At 41.7% G+C, this 21,214-nt stretch overlaps 1 protein-coding gene across 4 annotated transcripts in view; it reads right to left on the reverse strand.

Annotated features, from left to right (window-relative positions):
• Nucleotides 1-21,214, reverse strand: part of cacna2d3a (calcium channel, voltage-dependent, alpha 2/delta subunit 3a) — a 125,933-nt gene that overhangs the window by 52,221 nt on the left and 52,498 nt on the right. For all 4 annotated transcript variants that reach the window (XM_037772393.1, XM_037772392.1, XM_037772394.1 and 1 more), the window contains exons 5-10: nt 19,173-19,335; nt 14,376-14,507; nt 13,099-13,310; nt 11,918-11,992; nt 6,753-6,842; nt 6,066-6,179 (exon numbers count right to left, since the gene is read on the reverse strand). In XM_037772393.1, coding sequence (XP_037628321.1) covers nt 6,066-6,179; nt 6,753-6,842; nt 11,918-11,992; nt 13,099-13,310; nt 14,376-14,507; nt 19,173-19,335 — 786 coding nt within the window. The remainder of the gene's footprint in view (nt 1-6,065; nt 6,180-6,752; nt 6,843-11,917; nt 11,993-13,098; nt 13,311-14,375; nt 14,508-19,172; nt 19,336-21,214) is intronic.

Raw genomic sequence — 21,214 nt, forward strand, 5'->3', positions numbered from 1 at the left:
AAGATATAAACCACAGACAGCTAATTTTCTAGCATGGAAATTGGGGGTCTATTGTCAACTGTAATGAGTTTCACTGTGAATAAATATAGTTGTCAGACTGTCATGTTAAAGCAGCCCTCATTATCTAGCCCATAATCATCCTCTATTCATACAAAGCTCAGCCGTTTGAATGACACCGCCAGAGTGATGGGAAAACACAACTATGATATGATCATAACCGCTCCATGTAGGGCTAAGGGTAACAGGTGTCACATTTTCTGTTTGTATGTGTTTTCCTTCACTGGTAGCCAAGACGGAGGTCAAACTACAGCAGGCTGGTTATTAAATATGGAAGAGGTTTACAGCTGAGTTAAGCACAGCGGAGATAAAAACTAGTAGGGGCTCAAGCCACAGCATGCAATCTTCAACCTACTTGACTGCACAAATTTTACATAGGCAGGAATAAAAATACACATGCATGTAAGAATACAAATGCAGACACAAATATACGTATCCATGCATGCACAGATGCACAGACACTGTGCAAAAATACATTTGCTCACACTCCTACATTATGTATTCAGCACTTAACCCAGTCATTTATTAATTAATTAATTCTCCAGTGTAAACATTCACATAAAAGTTTGCAAACATTTAAAGACTCCAAGTACCTCAGTAAGGTGTGTTTTAATGCCCTCAACACACAGTTACAACTCGTACTGTTACATAGTGGCTAATTGTTCTGAAGTTAATGGTCTCATGCAATATGTAGCATAATCTAGGACCGGTTAGGCCTACTGTTGGTTTTAAAACCCCAGCTGATTGCAAAGCTAGGTCAGCTTGAAGTTTCAACCTGAAACCACAATCACAACCATGAAGGTACAAAGTGATGATTCCTGAAATTGATTTGGTTTGTATACGGGCACTGTGCCCTGAGGCTGATGACTGTTTTATTTGGGTCATGGTGAAAGATCCCTAAAGAGAATGTAAAAGCCAACAACTTTACTATCAATAACTGTTAGCAAGCCTTTCTATTTTAACTGTTACTACCACAATGGTACACAAGGCATTAAAGCTTTTAGACATTAGCAAATCAGAAGACCCCGATAATCTTGTGCCATCATTTCTAAAGATATCAGCCGAATTTATTTCTCGTTCACTAACACATCTTTTTAATCTATCTTTTGCCTTTAATGAAATTCCTTATCTCGAAGTCTGCTTTTGTTCTACTATTACTGAAAGCAGGTGACCCAACACATCTAACTGATTACAGGCTCAACTCTAATCAGTCTAAGTTTTTACTCTAATAATATCTTATCTGAAAAACAATCTGGTATTTTTAGGAGAGCAGGTTGAGATGTGTGTAAGAGACATACAGTATGTTTGTGTGAGAGGACAGACTTTGCTGCTCTCCAAGTCTAAAAGAGAGTGTTGGAGTTGCCTGTTCTTGAAGTAAGGCTGGAGCATTCCCAGAGGACATGGTTTCTGGGCCTTGTAGTGGATTTCCAAGGTTGCACTATTGACTCTCCCATTGAAAAGGCAGTCTCTACTCAGTGAGTTTCTCTCATAACTCAGGTTGGGAATCAAGGCCATATGGAGACTGTGTCTCCCAGGGCTGATGGTATCACCCAGCCTGTTCCCATTCCCAGGGAGTCAAATACCGAGGCTTTGTCACAGCCGTCGGCGTTCAGTACCGCTGCACAAGGCACCCTTTAGTGCCGGTATAAAACGCACCGGGCGTTCCATTAACTATAATGTAAACCCATCCGCGGCAACAGTAAACGTCGGGCGTGTGGTGACGAAGTTTAAAGAGCAAAAAGACACACTGAGGGCGGGCGGGAGGCGACGTGGATGGGTCCAACAAACACAAGGCTTTCATCTAGGAGACCGCTGTTCGTGTCCCGTGAGTTCCTGTGAGTTAAGTTTCACTTTCATGTTACAATCGGCTGTTTGTTCTTTGTTTTCAAAGAAGTTCAGTGTCATTTTAACTGTGCAAACATAGTAGCTTTAAGCCCAACCATGTAGTTCTTTCCTAAACCAACTACAGTGTTTTTGTTGCATAATCTTAAAGTGACACCAAGGGTAACTATAGTGGCTTTGATGCTGAAAATAAAGTGACGCCAAGGGGTGTGACAAAGCGGCGGTATGCAGACCGTTCTGCTGGCCCTACTTTACATGCGTCCGGTGCAACTGGGTCTGTTGTTTATGGGACTGAGCCCACGGAGTCCTGCTTACAGGCTGCAGAGTAGCCTCCAGGCAGTTAGGGTTAGCCCTTTGCTATTGGGACAACAGAAACAATGTTGGCAAAGGATGGGCAATGGGGCTTCATGATGCACTGCCAAATTGTGGTGACAGATAAGGTATGAGCAGTGCACAAAGGACAGGGCACAAGCAGACATGGGGAAGGTTGTTAGTAGCCCAGCATATCAATCTCCTGAGGTTGGGGGAAGTACATGAAGCCTACTTCCAAGTTTTTCTATGCCTTCACCTGCAAGGTCAGCCCACGCTGGTAAGGACAGACAGCATGCAGCATCTTTCATCAGTTGGCAGGGTTGTCTAGCTTCCCCTTGCCTCTGCACGTTGTGTGGTGTGGCTATGGACACACCACAATCAGTGCTGGCCTGTGTAGTGATTTTGGTTTGTAAATCATGTGACTTACAATACTCTGGCCCAAAAATGCTTTTTGCCATATTTCAAAGAAAATGGCTATAAAACAAGTAAACAAAAATGTCCTAGAGCCGTAACGACAAATTAATTTCATGGCCAGAGAAAGATACTAATGTGCTATGGAGCCAAAAATGTCTGAAGAGCTTTTCAGTGTATGGGCCCAGTGATCAACTTTAATTGGTATGAATCTGTGCCATCTTGGAACACCATATTCAGTTTTCATAATACATTGATGGCACAACCCAGGTTTTTGTCCTGGAGGGGGTTTATTGTGCCAAACATGGACAATCTGTCAGAGGATCAGGTGTCTGGGGACGTCACAGCCCAGGAGGGTACACTCTCAGGTGCTTGAAGGAGTTTGGCGCCGCTACAGACAGGAAATGGTCAACCTTTTTCAGTCAAGGGAGACCGCCACCGGCTGTTCTAATCAATGCTGTCCAGCTTTTCCTGTTTAAATATATTATTATTAAGCACAATTCACTACCATCAATAATTACTCTTTTTGAGGGAGGGGCACCACATGAGGGTGCTGCTCTGTCAAAATTCAACTTAGATTTTCTTGCGTTCCTGACCCTCACTGCAAGCTGTTGGATATGACTGAACTGTAAAATATCCGATCCCTCCTCTCACACTTGCTGGATTAAGGATGTACCGCATTTTTATAAATTTAGAAAATATACATTTCATTTGCAGGGAACTCTCGCTGGTTTTGAATGTATCTGGCTCCTGTTTTAAGATGTGGACAATGCCCCTCTTTAGCCAAAGTTAGATACAGAGTACACCCGCATGATATTAAAATAGCATTTAATCACACACATTTACTGTAATTGGTGCTCTTTAAATAATTATTTTCTGCATGTTGTTTTTTTCTGTATTGCCCTTTGTTGTACTGGGTTGCGCCCTGCTTACATGTAATTGCTCTGTACTGTTCTACGTAGCTAAATGACAACCTGAAATATAATGTGAGACCAAGTGAGACCTGGAAAGTAAAAGCTTTGAACTGACATGAAAGCACTCTACCAAAACCACCGTGATGAAATGACAACAGAACACAAATCTTACGATAACTGAGTGATGAATGAGTGATGAATCATGAATAAGACAAAATACAAACTCTTTACGGCAGCATGGTGGGTGTGCAAATATACCCATGTTTGTGTGTGTTGTGTGCGTAGATGAAGACACGTGCGGGCAAATTCATGTGGACGGGTATGCATATGTTAGTTTGTAGAAGTGAGTATGTTACTTTCATCTTTTGTTTTAACTCAATTATTGGGAATCAGTAATAAACACAAGCTTCCAGCTGCATTAAAAGTCAGGGAGACCTCTGCTCTCAATGGTCTTTGGGAGTACAAAATAAATTTAAGTTTCTAAAACATTCTTTATCTACAAAAGGCGGTTATCTGAAAACGGTAGACAGTATCTCTCTGAAAATAATCGCTGGTGTAATATGAAAGAAAAACGTATTATTATTTTGAAGTGGCTCGGTGTTGTTTTTTAATGTTTTTCACAGCAATGCTTTCTTTATGATCTTATGATCTTTTCTCTAAAGCTTTTTGGAATAAATGCCATCTGCATGCAGATATTCAGAAACCAAAGTATGCCTGTATTCTCAGTGGTGAAGCTATAAGGCTGGTTGGAAGGAAGCCATTAAAAACCAGCAGCGGGTAGAGAGAGCGAGAGAGAGAGAGAGAGACACTGGAGAGAGTGACAGAGACCGAAGACTTCTATTATCAGCGGGGCTTCTTCTAAATGGAACTATCTAGCAGCCTTGTCCCCTCTCCGCTCACTGCTGTTCAGCCTTGAGGCAGGAGCGAGGGTGGTGGTGGTGGTGGGGTGGGTGTGTGTGTGTGTGTGGGGAGGTGCAAACATTTTCAACCACAAAACACACACAAACACATGACAATACAAGTGCAGCATTAACGGTAACAGATAGGCACCCATATTAATACATAGAAACATATGCTCATACAGATTCAAGATTAAAATTGGCTAATAAATGTGTGTTAAAAGGCTTAACTGAGACAATGGAAGTTTGTGCTGTATGTGAACCCTTTCAAATTCATATGTATGTATATACAGTGTGTTATTAGGGTGTGTGCATCTACCGTTGCCTTTAGTACTGCACTTCCATCCTCAGCCTTTTAAGGATGAAGACCCCACACAAAGAAAATGACCTATAACAATAACCCTTTTTCTTCCCCTCCATCTCCTTTCTCTCTCTCTCGTCCCATTTCATTTCATGGCCTGTCTGAAGAACACCAATTACCTTGCAGGACAGCAGAGAGACAGCTCAGTCCTCAGAGACAGGGCCATACTTAACTCTGTGTTAAAGGCCTCTGAAAGGACCTCATATTGGGTCTGCTCTATACCTTCTGCTTGTCCAAAACTTTCTTTAAAAACTCAGACAAATATTAATATTTGGCAAAAACTTGCTCGGAAATGTGACAACAACAACAAAAACAACAAAAAGTGTGTATCCTTATGGGGAAAAATGATCCTGCTTGCATTTCTCTTTTAGTCCTCTTGGGGCGCTTTCACAAGCCAACATTTAGTTCGTTTTAATTAAACCCTGGTGTGGTTTGTTTGGGCAGTTGTAAACACAGAAATCGTACTCTGGTACGGACCAAAACAACCGATCTGAGACTGCTTGCGAGAGGTGGTCTTGGACCGTTTCCAAGCGAACCAAAACGCAGGCTGCCTGTGCGGGCATTTGTTGAGATGGACGCAGGCCGAAGTCTGATGTTTGCTTGACATTTGGGTCAAAGAAAACATACAGAATATGCTAAATTCCCTGTATAGAGGTGGCAGCTCTCGAGATTAAAAACATGAATTCACTCCTTCGTACACGCCCCTCAGCAAATACATGTTTTCATTTGGTCTGATTTAATTTGTGCACCGTGAAACCAAACCAGACTAAATAGAAAACAAACTAAAAGTATCAGTTTCACTCTGATTCGGACTAGCCAAACGGACAATGGCTTGTGAAAGCGCCCTTGGTCAGATTTAGCAAGAAGTCCAGTATTTCTCTAGAAACTGTATTTCTGATGTAGAGTAATTGTATATAATTGTAACTAATGCCCTAACCGTATAAAACTTAAGCTCTTTCTGTTTATTGATGTATTTGAGAGATACCGTTATGCTTGATATCCCTTTAAAATTGTGTCACATGGATCTACTTCCTAATTCCACATTTTCTGACAGCCAATTCTCAACAGTGAGTTTAAAAAGTCATTCATAGCCACAGGAGGGCATCAGTCCGCGGCACTTCATCCTCATCCTCCATTGAAATACCAGGTTCATGAAGTTGTGAACAAGGCTTAATGGGAAAACTGAGCTCAGCTGACCTCACTTTATACCGTGGAACTGCAATTGTACAATAATGTGATGCGTGTGTGTTTGTGTGTTTAATACACTACCTTCCTGTCTGGCCAGTTGTACTTGGCAAAGATGGCATCATATGTGTCCACGGCCCCATCTGTCACCAACATAATGGCCTGGCTACACTCGCTACCCCTCCCAGTCTCGTTGAACTGGAGATAGAGAGAGAAAAAGAGGGAAAGAGACATTAATGAAAATGAAAAAAAGCTCCCCTCCAGCCTGAATAAAACCAGTTTAAAATCTACTTATTTCAAACACTTAGCAAACATTTGATCTAGTTACTTCCCATTAGAGAATGTAATTTGTCTTTACATGACTTACCTTCATGGAAGCTAATTGTGCCATAAAAGCTAACGGAATAATAATAACATGCCTTCTCCAATGCACACAAGCTACATGTGAAGGTCATCTACCTTAAGAGTGCATTACCGCACAAGATTACAGAGAGGAAAACTGAGACATGTGTCATTGTAGTGTAGACTTGGATAGATTTAGAAAGAGAAGGTAAATGCGTGTGTGTTTGTGTGTGCATGTGTGTTTGATTAATTGCTCGTTCATAATGAGGAGATGTCAAACCAGTAACCTGAGTCATCAAGTGCCTTGTTTACTTGGTTTTTGCATGATTCTGTTGAATTAGCGATTAATTACAGCACGCTAATTAATTTTGTGCATGACACTGTGTGTATGTGTGTCGTGGGGAGATCATGCATGAGTGTATTACTTACGTCACCCAGAAGATTGAAGGCCTCAGTCAGAGCTATGTCTAACATACCGATGCCTTGAGCAAACAGCTTGTCGAGGTGCTCCCGGAAATGCTGGGAAAATAAGTGAGGAAAGTGAGGAAAAACACAACGGGAGGCAGAATTAGAGGTCATTATTGATTTTCGGAGAAAAAGAGAGACAAAGACAGGGGATAGCGACAGTATAAAGATAAAAATCCAAAGATAACGATTTCATTTGCTCATAACACTGAGCCTGACTTACCATCGTTTGAGTGTGAACAGAGATTGCACCAACGGTCTAATGGGCTCTTTAACTGAGCCCCAAACTGCCACATTATCTTGGAGTGAAATGTCACATGCTGACTGAAAGAACTAAAATGACCTGTTTTCCATCCGCCTCTTTTTTAGCTGACGACCGTTCGGTGAAGTGCGTTAGGAAGTGTGTGCATTTGTGTGTCTGTTCGTAGGTGTGATCATGCCACAGAGGGTGCATTATCTCTCTGGCAATTAATGACGAGTTTAATGTTGTCAGCAACCTAACAGGTCTCATGTGCATGTCTCATTATTTGCAACAGCCTGGAGGCAACGCCCCGCCACCCCCCACACACACACACAGCCCATTACCATTACCCCATTCAATCTATTTATAGCTGTTTAGATTTTGAACATTTCCTGTTGACTCCGGCTCTATCCAACTACCTGCAAAAAACATTTCCACCTATGGAGGTGAGCTACCGTCTCACACACTTCTACATTACCAATGGCAACCGAGCCATTGTATACACCTACATCACCTGTACCTACATCATCTTCCTCCCAGCGTCTTTTTTTTTCGACACCTTTCCTTTCGCTCACTCTACATTCATCTCCTCCAGCCCTCTGCTCCTCACTGATGGGAGGAGAAAAGTCTCTCAACACACAGTCGGGGGCCCAAGCAGCATAAGGGCATATTAGAGTCTGCTCACTTGGGAGAAAACACACACACACACACAACACACAGACATAAACACCAGCAACAGACAAATAAATATGTGCACACAAACAACCTCCAGCGTCCCCAACAACACCCCCGTATGGCAAAAAGACACAACCTTTCCTTTGATGTGGATAAAAAGGTTAATCGTTTCCAACAAAAGGCTGTACCCTGGAGCATGGAAACTTTACCTACTGCATGTGAGTGAGAGAGTGTGTGTGTTTGTGTGTGTGTGTGTGTGTGTGTGTGTGTGTGTGTATGCGTGTGTGTGTGTGTGTGTGAGAGAGAGTTAAGATCGAAGTCACTTGTCTCAGCACAGTGGGCTATGTTCAATCCCTGGCACAGCAGTGTAGCAATGTAGTTGGTAGATTCAGAAAGTGTGTGTGTGTGTGTGTGTGTGTGTGTGTGTGTGTGTGTGTGTGTGTGTGCGTGTGTGTGTGTGTGTGTGTGTGTGTGTGTGGACATCAAACCCTTCAATGCTTCAGACACCTTTAATACTCAAAAAATGAATATCAAATATATCTTAAAATGCAGCTTGCTGTAGCCTACGGTCTTGATTTTTATACCAAGTTATTTATCTCAACATGGGTGGCAGATGCAATTCTGATAAATGCATGGGAAAAAAAGAAAAAGAGCTTGTTTTTCTGAGAAAAAAAAGTGAGTACTGTGTGATGAGGTGAGTAGGATAGGCAATGTCAAATCAAAAGGCATTGCAGTGAAGTCAGATTCAAGCCTCACTGTTGCTTCCTGCCCAGAATGGATTTGGGAATTTGCAGGTGAAAGGACGTCTGGGTTAAGACGGTGCTAATTTGGTTGAAAGGTTAAGTGAAGTTTGGACCTGTCACCTTGAGATAAGGGCTGCACGATTATAGCCAAAATGCTAATCATGATTATTTTGATCAATATTGAGATCATGATTATTTATCACGATTATTCATAGATTTAGGGACAAATTTCACATTTAAAAAAACGCTGCTTTCACTTCCATGTTGTCATGTTGTCAAAAACGTGCATTTTAAATGTCAATATTGCAGTTGTGGGAAGCCAAAATTGTGATCGCGATCAATATTTAATCAATTGTGCAGCCCTACTTGAGATATCGTCATTGAAATACTGTTAAAACAATGGTTATACCTATGTTGATGTCTAAAACACGTTATAACCAGATTCAGCCTGTTCTTCTAACCTAGACATTGTTGATGCTGTTTGAGCTGCAAATCAACCATTCATTCTTTCTGGTTGTGCTGACTGTCTTTCTATTTTATTTAGTTAGTTACTGCATCTGTCTGTGACATAACTGGAGCAAACTGTTCAGCAGAACTTCAGCCGCCTTTCAGAGGACTCCTCTGAGTCTAAGCCCAACAACTAAATAAAGATAATGTTGAAAATCATGACTATTTACTAGGGATGGAACTGTTCAGGTAAAAAATCCGAGCCGTTCGGTTCGCTAGTCACGGTTCGGGACGTGTGTGAATTGTTCGGTTCATTTGAAAAAGGTTATGAGGCCGCTTGTGTATATTTTTCAGGTAGAGTTTAGCTCCCGTTTATTGTCACACGAGAAATCAAAGCCTATTGAAAGAGGCTGCGACACGGGCGGACATGGGTCTTGAGGTCCAGTATGAGGTTTAACACATGCGCAGTGTAACTGAAGCTGCGGTCGTGCGTTGCTATTGGCACAATTTTGGCGAGTACAGACCAGATTTTACTGCACATGTGTTGATGAAGCCTCTACATGCAGATTCAGACAGGGCAAAAACATAACTACAGCGTTGGGGAGGTTTATAATGAAAGATATGCAGCCTTATGCAGTCGAGGAGGACGCTGGATTTAAGCATATGATTAACCTAACATTACTTGAGCCGCGCTATACACTTAAGCAACACAGTAATTCCAGCAGCACAATCCCTGTAATGTGTTTTATATTTATTAATTATTTTTAATTAACACAGTGGTACAGAAATCCAACTGTATTCCTTTCCAAATACTGCACTTTTTGAGTGGAAAAACTAATCTTTCAATTAAGAGCTGATAATCAGGGAATTAAGACATATGTTATACTGTTCTCTCTCTTTTTTTTTTTAGTAAAGTTCTGGTTGAGCTTATGCTTCAATTTATGTTGATGGCCTTAGTCTATAATTACATCATATTTATATGAAAAGCTGCATTTTTTGTTTGCACTAATTACTGTAGAAGACCTATCTTTCAATTAAGATTTGACAATGAAGAAGTGTTTATGTTCCTTATGTAAGCCATACTTTTGTTAAGGCAAACATTTGTTAAATTATTTTGCCAAATAAATGAAAAGCATGTCGAAATCAGAACACGACATGCTCACTGTAACATAAATGTACCGAACCGAACCGAAAACCGTGACCCCAAAACCGTGATATGAACCGAACCGTGAATTTTGTGAACTGTTCCACCCCTACTGTTTACCTTTAAGGCTTTAAATATTAGCCTGGAATTATACTGCACATGTGAGAAATAATCAGACAGGATGGATTTGACTTCTTCAGATGCTTGTTAACAAGACAAATTAGACAAATAACTACTCATGATAATACACCCAGATAAAGATGTGTCCCATGGAAGCTTGACAACAGGTATTTATGACCCAGTTGAAGTTTGGGTGTGAAATAACAGATTTTGGGAAGACAGATCAGCAAGTTTAAGTCTCCAGTGTGACAGTCACTTCCTGCCCCCAGCTGAAGTAAAAGACATTAGCTTTATCTACTAGCGCAGGCTGCCTTCCCCTCTTAGCTGGCAGACTCACACTACATTAAACTACCATCTGGAAATAAACACATAATGCTAATCCATATGCATAAGTGTACACTCACTTAGAAATAAACAGAAATCAACTTAAATACCAACAGGCACACTCACAGATGTGAACACACACATAATTGTACAGGACTTGCAGGAAAGTAGTCCATGCACAAACAGCTGCGTCCCAAAGGTTAGGTCTGGATGAGAGGTAGTAGAGGTTTTGTAGGGAACAGAGAGGAGCAGAGATTCAGAGATGAAGAAGGGAACCATGCCACAGTAATTGCAAGACAACAAGACACAATTCTCGTGTGCCAGCTTCAAGAAAATGTCTTGCATGAGCAGCCCAGTCAGTGTATATACACCTAATACACATAAACACAGTACAACATACAAACATTGCCCAAACATAATATTTATGCCACTCGCTGAATCATGAAAATTCGAATCATAGTTAAAAGAGATTTAGCATTGCACTTCTGTATCGTTGTCAGGGAAAAGTAATAAAATCGATGCAGCAGAACTAGAAATATCATATTTTCTATTCCACACATTATTCTACCTTGTCAAACTTGGCGTCTACATTACCCACAATGCACAATTCGGTCTGAGAATTGGGTCGTATCTATATGGTCAATGCCTAACCTCAACCATTCAAGGTCAATGCCTATCCTTAACCATTTGAGGTCAATGCCTATCCTTAACTATTTGAGGTCAATGCCTAACCTTAACCATTTTTGCAAGAGTTTGCAACATGTGGGTTACCTTCTAGACACAACCGGAGAATTGGGTGCATTATGCCAGTAGCGGCTAATGTAGCCTCAAGCCGCTAACCTCATGCAGAGATGAAGAGAGGACTCGAGAGGTCTGGTAACCTCACTTCTTTCTAATTTCACAACCCCCAGATTTTTTTTCATTTTCAAACTTCCAAACCAAAGTTGCCTCAATTTATCAGATTTTCCACATCTCCCACAGGATCCTCAAAATGCTTTATACAACTTATTTGTTCACTCCCCGAGACCTGTAAACCTGTAAACAGACTTTGATGTGTAAAATCAGTGGAGTTCCCCTTTAAGGACACGAATCACCCAGCTCAGTCCCTACTCAATCTCTCTCTCTCCTGCTGTCTGGAAATCGCTATCGGAGCATCACCACATGCACCACCCAGTTCAGAGACAGTTTCTTTCCACAAGCCGGCTGATTAACAGGTCAAGCACACACTCACACACATACTAAATGTAGATTCACGTAACGCTGTGATTACATACCATACACGAGGTGCAATACATACAGTATACTGTACTTCAGCCTATACCACTATGTCAGTGACATCTTTTCATATAAATGTGAATTGTGTGTAATATACAAGAAACCATCAATGATTTTTAATTGACTGAAAACAATGGGAGACGAGGAAAGAAAGACTTACATCTTTGTTGGTGACATCTGCTTGAACCAGAGTTCCATTTAGGCACGGCTCCACATAATGCAATTCCTCATTGTACTGAAAGAATACAAAAGGAATAATTAAATGTAGTCACTTTAAATGTGCTGTGTATACAGAAATGTTTAATCTAATGTTTAAAAATGCAAAATGTGAAGATGTTAGAAACTTCACTCATCTTGATGAAAAGCACACACACACACAAGCACACACTGTAAAGTACACAATGTACCCAGTGCCTGCCATGCTGTGATAACACTCATCATTTAATGCATGAGTATGAATTAGACTTCAAAGTCCAAGAAAGAGAATGGAAGTGTGTTCCTCCACAGCCAGCAATTTGCCCTATTTTTGCCCTAATGTATGTATGTGCATATGCATCTGTGTGTCTGTCTTCGCATATATGTATACATTGCAGCATGAAACAAACTCTCACCGCCCCGAGGTAGACTTTTCTCTCATTGCAGATACTAAAGTTTAGACAAAACCCACAACAACTTTTACACAACTGTGTGTCTTCTATGGGAGAAATTCCTTCATGTGTATAAAGGCTAACACGGCAAATGTAGCACAAATAAAAAGAAGAAAGAAGAAAACAGATGAGTCAAAATGACAGATCCCTTTAAAGAGTGTTTGGGGAAAACAATATGTTTCTGCCTGATTGTCTAAATCCTCTTTTTCCATTATTTTTCAAAAGAATAATTTTCAAAATAACATGATTAGGATAACAAATGATAATGAAGACTTTGTTCTGTGGAGAAAGAAAAACGGAGGCTGGCAAAGTGACTAGCTACGTTTTGATGTGAAATAGCGTCAGACACACATGTGCAAGAGCATAGTCACACGCACACACACACACACACATGTACACACATAGACATAAACACTCATGGAGTTTCATCAGACTGAGATGTGATAACAATGGTTTGGGTGCCCGAGGCGGGATCCAATCACAACTGTCTCTTTTGCAATTCAAATCTTCATTCAGCTGACTGCTAATTGGTTGTGAGCGTGACAAGAGAGAAAGCTGATTCGTTCCAGCATTTCCTCTGATCTGAGGTGGAGAGGATGTGGGCCTGTGTGTTTGTGTGTGTATCTATAAAAAAACATAGAGGTTACCCCTCCTCTCCCACCTAACAGCTGTGTGCACATCTGCGTTGACTTACTGCGATGATGTTAAAAAAGTCGTCGTCTCCGAGAGTGTCCAGTATGGAGGAGACTGTCTGCCTGGCGATGGTCAGCCTGAGGCCTTTCATGCTGCCGCTGACATCCACCAGGATGACCACGTCCTTTGGGGAGGTGGCAGCCTGGATGTACCACTTCCGGTTGCGACAGTCAAACGCTATGACCCCGTGTTCATCCGGCTTCCACTTGATCCCTTGAAGAGACAGAGTCAGCATCACAAGTCAAAAGATAAACAATGAACCGCAATAGTGCTGGCGTTGTATTATTTGTACCAAAGGAAAACAAACCGTTACCTTGGCTGAAAGAGAAAGAAGGTGGCCTGGGAAACTGTTCTTTGAGCCCTAAAGGCTTTCTACCAAAGCACACTACTTTTTCTGTCACAACAGAATTCCTCTAAAACATAAATCACCTCTTTTTTTTTTTTAAACTACCTCTACCCCTACAGTATGCTGTTTTTAGAGATTCAGTTCACCCGAATACATACATATTTTCTCACTTACTTCTAGTGGTATTTGGCCATGCAGATAGAGATTTTGAGATTTCTGCTGCCACCCCAGTGCAATGGAGGTGAATGTAGTGCCCAGAGCATCGGGAAATTATATTGAAAAATTCAACAGTAACATCCCTTTCTAGAAACCCTTCCCATGTCCAAACTACACTAACTAACACACAGAATGCACTGTTTTTGAGGCCTCCAGATCAGGAAAATAACAATGGACCGTGGACGAGGCCTTTTGATAGCCAGAGCTGCACAAAATATATATGTTAGATGTAGACTGGGGTGAGTGATATTAAAAAGTATAATTAAAAACACGTATATGCAGGTTAAAGAGGTCAAAAGATTAAAAAAATAAGGAAGAGAAGAAGAGTTGCCATTGATTTTCCCATATTACATAGAATATTAGAATATTCACCAATTCCATTCAATAGGCTACTTTTCATTATTATGCTACTCCTGGTCTTTTTTATTCCTATTCACCTGAAAATGTAAATTTTATCCATCTTCACCACCCCCTCTCTAATCTCATCAAACTCTCTTACCTGTCTCTCTTTACCCCCTGCTCTCTTCTTCTATCTACTCTGCCTCCTCCTCCTCTTTCTCACCCCGCTAGCCTCCAGTCTCTAGCTGTCAGTCACTGAAGATTCCCATATAGCCCTCGTTCTGCTTTAGGGAGACAGCCACTTAATTACAAACACACACACACACAGCCACTACCTCCTAACACCGCTCCACCCTCGCAAATAAACACACACTTACCTGGGTACTGCCTGAAAAAGCCTTTGGCACTGCCGAAGTACTGCCATATGAGTGATGGGTCCCTCTCAAAGTTATCCACAAACACTTTATTCAAGGCCTCGGACCAGAACACTCCGTTGACGATTGCAGAGTCTAAGGATTAAAGGGAGAAGAGGGAGAGACTAAAAGAGAAGCACAGAGAGGAAAGAAACATTGTTCTACAGTCCAGGAGGATGGAAGAGGTATTCTCTAGTGCCTGCTATCATACACCGCACCTCCACAGATCACTATCAGGACTATTCATTACACAGGGATACAGGGAAAGTGTTTGCAGTAAAACAGAGCGAAAAGATGAGAGTAGAGAAAAAGAATTAGAGAGATAAAAGAGAATAGGAACAGGAGAGATGGCAGGTTATTTTGCGATACAAAGGCAAAATGCAATAACTACATATTTGAGTAATAATTGAGTTAAGACCTGAATCTAACTTTGTAAATATTATGCCATAGAAATGTATACTCTCTGTGAAAACTCTACTGCATGCTGGCTTTGTATTTGCTGCACCAACTGCACTGTGTAATATCTGTTACACCCACCATTGCACTTAAAGCACTCTTTGCCACAGATATCTGGCCAACTAGACCGCTAAAGCAAAAAAAGCTGCATCAAGTGAAAGCCAAGAGATGGCTAGACTTAACTAAAACTAAATTTCTTCATCGATTTTTCCTAAGCGAATGAAAAATATTCATTTCGATGAACTGTTATCTTGGTAATTGAGTTTTGTTCCAATCCAATCATGATGAAAACTTAATACTGAGTATAAGGCCAGACCGTGTATGGTCAGTCTGTGAATTTGTGGCTAAATTGTTACGTAAATAGTCAGTAGTCATGTCTATAATGTTAAATGCAGCAGTACATGTCCACTAGGTCCGGTGAGGACACTAGGGGACGCTCAACTGGCCGTTCAAGCGCTGACGTACCCTATCGTGAAATGCACCTGATTGGTCCCTAGTTTTCTGCTTGCCGTTTCAAACAGGATACAACATTGTGGCCTGCTCGTAAACTTTCTGTTATTCCATCGAAACAATCCATCAAAATCTACTTCTGAAGACAATTTAAGCGAGAAACTGGCTATAACACTGCTGAATCTCGTTTAATTTTAGAACTAGATTGCTTTTGCCTTTGACAGCTTGGTCCAAGTTTCGTGAGCCAGACGCGTTGTGCTGGACGGGCTCATTTGCAAACTGTTCCTCGCCTTTTCATTCTGAAAGAGCAACAGCCAGAGAAACTCCAACACTCGGCCGACCCTTCGGGTAACTTCATCACTTACTCAGTCACTCACTCAGTCAGACTTTTGTGTTTGTAGGGCTTGTAGCTTGGCAGATTTCAGCGCATCTACACAATATGTTCTACAGCTTTTCCTTATAATTCCATCCAAACTGATTGTGATACATGCTGGAGGCATATCCAATCATTGAAACTTCTTTTCAATAGGTTTGCGCCTGCGACCAGGCAGCCAAGCCTATTACAGCTGCTTACTACCACAATTTTGCTCGGTTCAGAAGCGGGGCGTGGAAGATGGCAGCAGAAAAGGACGAGCAGACAGACAGACACAATCATACAGTAAGGCACATACACAAAAGCCTTTAGAGAGAGATAAAATAGAAAGCCGGGAAGGCAGACGGAAAGGCAGGCAGAAAATTACTGAGAGACAGTCAGACAGACAAGTACCTAATGGACAGAGAGAGAGGGAGAGAAAAGCAGATAACAGATTTCCCATCATCTCCTATGATGGCAACATTGTTCTGCTGTCAACAGTCATGCCAATAAGCCATGATTGAATTAGTCCTCTGGAAGCTAGCACGTTAAAGCCGTCTCTCGATAGTAAACACCCATCCACCTCTATGGAGTGGAGTGGAGAGGAGGCTGGATTTGATCCAGGCTCCATTTACACAACAATGCAGTCACTTCTGGTGCAGTTTGAGTGTCTATTACAGCCTGAACTCGTCATAATGAGGGAGAGAGTACGGGCTCTACTTTCCCCCCTAAGCTGTCATTTAAATTCATCTCAACTAATACAATCCTTAATTTAATCTGATCAAACGAGCTCCCATGATGTTATATAATCACACGTGCGCTTGTACTCAAGATTGAAAAAGTAGAGCGATCGGGGCTGAAATCAACTTCACTTTAATAGGTTACTTATGGTGATTAGGGAGGAGGGCATTAACAAGAGGAGTGAGCGGCTTGGGCGGTATCAAGGTATTACGGTTTATCAGGGTATTTAAAAATCCAGAACGGGTGATTTTCAATACCGTCAAAAATACAGACGCTCCTCTTTCCATTAAACTGGTACAGAGATGCTGTATTGAAGTGATGTATTGTAGGGCTCAGCACGCATCACCAGAGGTCAGTCTCTGATGGTGGAACAGGCAGCTGAGCCGAGAAAGATGGCGACTGCGAGTGCTAATCAATAATATTCTGAATTAAAGACAACATTTTTTTCTGGCGCTTATGATGGAAGTAGCTCTATCAAGTCACCTCGCTTCCTTCTCATCTTTGTTGAGAGTTGCACAAGCGTAGCACCGATCGGGCAGGATGTACACATCGGGTAGTGACAGCGATAACGTTACAGGACTAGATATGGAATCCTTAAAATATTGCCTCATAACGGCGCTTATTTCCTTTTTAGTCATTTGGAGGCCGACGCACGGGGTACCCCTCTAGCGTTACTTTGGGACGTGTCAGGGACGGCGTGTCAATATATGCTTGTTTCATGCGTTGTGTCCTTTCAAAATAAACTTTCATTTCACATTAAGTTAGGTTTAGTTCAACACAACCACTTAGTTAGGGTTAGGAAATGGTCGTGGTTGACGTGAACTTCACTGACTAACCACTCACGTGACTAGCGACTGCCTACCGACTCACGTGACTAACGAGTCGGGCCTGATTCTCCAGACGTGTCCAGAGTTCATATGAGAAAACAGCTTTAGACACAAAGCATTGTAGGCTAGACAGTGTCATACATGCTACAACGACTTATATCACCAGCAGCTCAGCTTTTACATATTTTTTTTTACACAAGTACCGTCATATACCGTATACACCGGTGAAATGTCAGGAAGGTATGATGAAATAGATACCGCCCAAGCCTACAAGGAAGCACGAGTAGAAACAGGAGAGAAGTGAGAAGCGATGGGTGTGCGTAAGAGTGCATGTGCTCATGTGAATGTGAACACCTCTCCGTCTGAGAGAGTATAAAGGTAAGTGCATGGACATTAGAGTATATCGACCTGCTGCGAATGCGTGCATGGCTTCACTGCGTACATGGTGCATGTTCCTGTCATATATATAAAGTATGATGGTGTGGGTTGTGTTTTGGTTGCGATGTGAGTTTGGAAGATGGATGTTTGACGTGGTGTATTCCTCCTGCGATTAATCTCCGCGGGCATGCGGCTCTCTGCTATCATGGACTCAACCTCGAATTCATCACCGCTGCCACCAAACCATTTATGATGTGCACACAGGCTATACAGCCGGCTCTTCAGCAGCATAAAAAACAGGCTCAGATGAGAGTGACTTACTACTATGAGTAGGGACAGTTTCAAGAGCACAAACATAATTAGATAAATAATAGTGCTGCATAAAAGAGCACAGCATCTTCTTTCATTTCAATGAGAACCTTGCCGGCAACTATATTGATCAATCAGATACATTCAAGCGCAGATTACAGGTAGATTACTTTGTAACATTAATATTTCCACTGATTGCTACCATCCGTGAAAGCAAGATACATGTGAAAAATATATCTGCTTGATTCAACAGTATAGAAACATTAAGGTTCCTTGTTCACAACACTGATAATGCTGCATTAATACATTTTCTAAATTTTGTAGATTCATTCCAAAGGAGAACGATTTGAAAAGGTTTCAAAAGGTTTAAAGAATCGTTCAGAAACTGTTTCCTTCTCCTGAGCCGAGTGTCTCTGTCTCCTTTTGCAGAACCGTGATACTTTGCCCACCAACGAGCTCCCTGCAGTCCCAGCCAACTCATCCACGTTATCACTACCAGTGAACAAAGCCTGCAGATCTAAAACTCTTAAAGCTCGCTCACTCTCCGTTTGTGCGCGCGTGTGTGTGTGTGTGTGTGTGTGTGTGTGTGTGCGTGTGTGCAATTTTACTCATTTGCCTGTGAATCAAATCAAAATTACTCTCCTTCTCCCTGTGTCGGCCTGCCAGCCTCGCTCTCCTGGCCCTTTCATTCAATTCCTTTCCATTTCATTCACTCTCCTCCCGCCACTCTCGCTTGCTATTTCTTTTTCCCCACCTAGCTGTAATTAATCTGTTGCTCAGACGTTCCATCAGTCTGACTTAACCTACTTTCATTCTCATTTGCTTTATCCCTCGTTTCCTCTCTCTCTCTCTCTCTCTCTCCATATAATTTCTTTGCCTCTGGTAGCTGGGTTAAACCGACATGACATTCACTGTGTCCACTGAGCATTGTGCAAGGCCATGACTTCGTGGGTTGGACTTGAGTGGATGGTAAATTAGTAGAATGTCTGATTATTTAACTGCTAATTAAGTCAGTGTGTGGCAGGGATGATCCAGAGAGTTACAGTTAATGAACTCAAATCCTCCTCTGGACACAGGCACACCACGTGCACAAGCTCACAACTGTTGTACTGCTTGTTGGATCAGAAATATTGAACAATTCAGCAAAAAAATCTGTTCCGGAGAGGCTAAGATGTACATGATATTTCATGGTGATGATGTTAATGTCTTTTTGACACATTTATCATAAATTGGAGGCTGTGAACATACCTTTGTTGTACATGTTGGTGGGCACCTGGACCACGCTGAGACTGAGGTTGACTGACAGGTTGTTAAAGTGGTCGTTGGGTTGCAGGATGAATTCTCCTCCCAGCTCTGCGCTGTTCCCTTCGTCGTCCACCTCATTGATCAACACTGCGTTGAAGTATTCATACTAGAGATGAGAAGAGTAAAAGACAGTGATGACATTTCACATGAAATTAATAGGCTACACCAAAATACTGGAAGTTTACTGAATCATTTATTCAGAATCTTGTATCTTAGTTTCAATATGTTCGACTTGCTGAGTCATAGAATGACTGGGTCACTCAAGTGCTGAGTCAGAGAGCAGTTTGCGTACTGAGGTAACCTGAAACCCTGGATCATCCCAGACGTGCATGATGTTACAGCAGAAAGCTGCTGAGTTGACAAATCTCCCCCTCAGCTCGCACACTCCCTTCCTAGCCAGATGCTGCATGTGGTGCTCTGCCTCCGCTGTATTTTTAGTACTGCGCATACTGGGGAGACTATTAATAAATCATAGACCATGATAAATATAGAGCACATGGCTCCCTGCATCCCAAAGGCTCTGAAGTCTGAGGTACCGCACAGGGACGAAGCCTGCAAAGGCTATAGCCGATGCAAAACACAGCAAAGAGATAACGATCCTCAAGCGATTTAAATGAAAATGTGACATTTTAGAATAAAAACCCAAAGGCATACATAGATAATTTTTCTATGTTTACATGTAAACAAACTACACATGCACAATAATAAAACTAAATGTTAAATTATGAAAAAACAAATTGAAACCAGCTAAACTATCATGACTTTTTAAGGTGTCATCTATCTTTGTGTATTCATAGTTTGCAATGCAATCTTGAAAAGACTCTTGTTGTGTTCACGGTCCATCATTGCAGAAGTACCACAGGTGCATGTACTGCTGACCTGCTATTTCCCCCTAAAGATCCCCTGTCCCTCCTAAAAAAAGACAAAAATGGGTGTATAGTAAAGAAGGGTGAAGTAGAAGAGGTTAAAGGACCAATATGTAATATATTTACCCTAATAAATCATAAAATGACCATGATATGGCATTAGAGATTAAGGAAACATGCTGAATTGAAATACTGGCTTCTCCAATTCAACAACAATTCTACAGACAGTATGTTCTCCTTTGAGATTTCCATTCCGGTCCGTAACGCCTGTTTTTATTTTGGATCGGTGTGATCCCGTCCACTGCCCATTTCAACACCCTGTTGCCACATATGAAACAAATTGGCACGCAAACACAGCCTTCTGCAACCATGGAAGCAAGCAAATGAAATACAACGACAGAGATAACGTTAACGTTAGATTCTACCCGACCTGAAAAGCCTCGGCACATCTCTCTGTTATCCGTATACATCTGGGATATCAAGGCAGCGAGTATTTGAGACACACCGCCGGTGAAGTGATTCCGACTACTGTTACTGGCCAGAGGCTAACGCTGTTGTGTCTAGAAGGTAACCCCCAAACTGCAAAAACATGCGCTAACTGCTATCAGTCACACCAGAGGAGCGGACGGGCGACGGCTTCAATGTTTCGAATTTGGACTGCTGTTACCCATTATAAACGCTAGCTGTCAGTGCAACATATTGCTCCTTTAAATATAAATATATTTTACGGTCCTTACTGTCAATAGCAATGGCAGCAGCAGCGGCGGTTCAATCTCTTGTGCAGGTGAACGGTGGTGATTACAGTACATGGCTTAAGGCCACATTGATTTCTCTTGTAATGACCAAGAGAATAGCATTTGAAGAGGGCCTCTGATGAGAATGAATTGCCATTCTCAAGAGTCCAATAGAAAGCCTCAGTACATGTGTTATCATTCAGAGAGGGACAGACACTATCTGGACTTGATTTTTCAGAGACTGACAAGACTGCAGGTCCAAGTAAAGGGTGTTTCGGTGAAGACAGCAGAGAGCAGACTTTTAAAAGTCACCATATCTTATCTATTCATCACTAAATCCTGACACAAGCCCCCAGACGTATTTTATTGTCCTTCGGTGGACTCT

The sequence above is a fragment of the Sebastes umbrosus genome, chromosome 6 (assembly GCF_015220745.1).
Source record: "Sebastes umbrosus isolate fSebUmb1 chromosome 6, fSebUmb1.pri, whole genome shotgun sequence".
Classification (NCBI taxonomy): Eukaryota; Metazoa; Chordata; class Actinopteri; order Perciformes; family Sebastidae; genus Sebastes; species Sebastes umbrosus.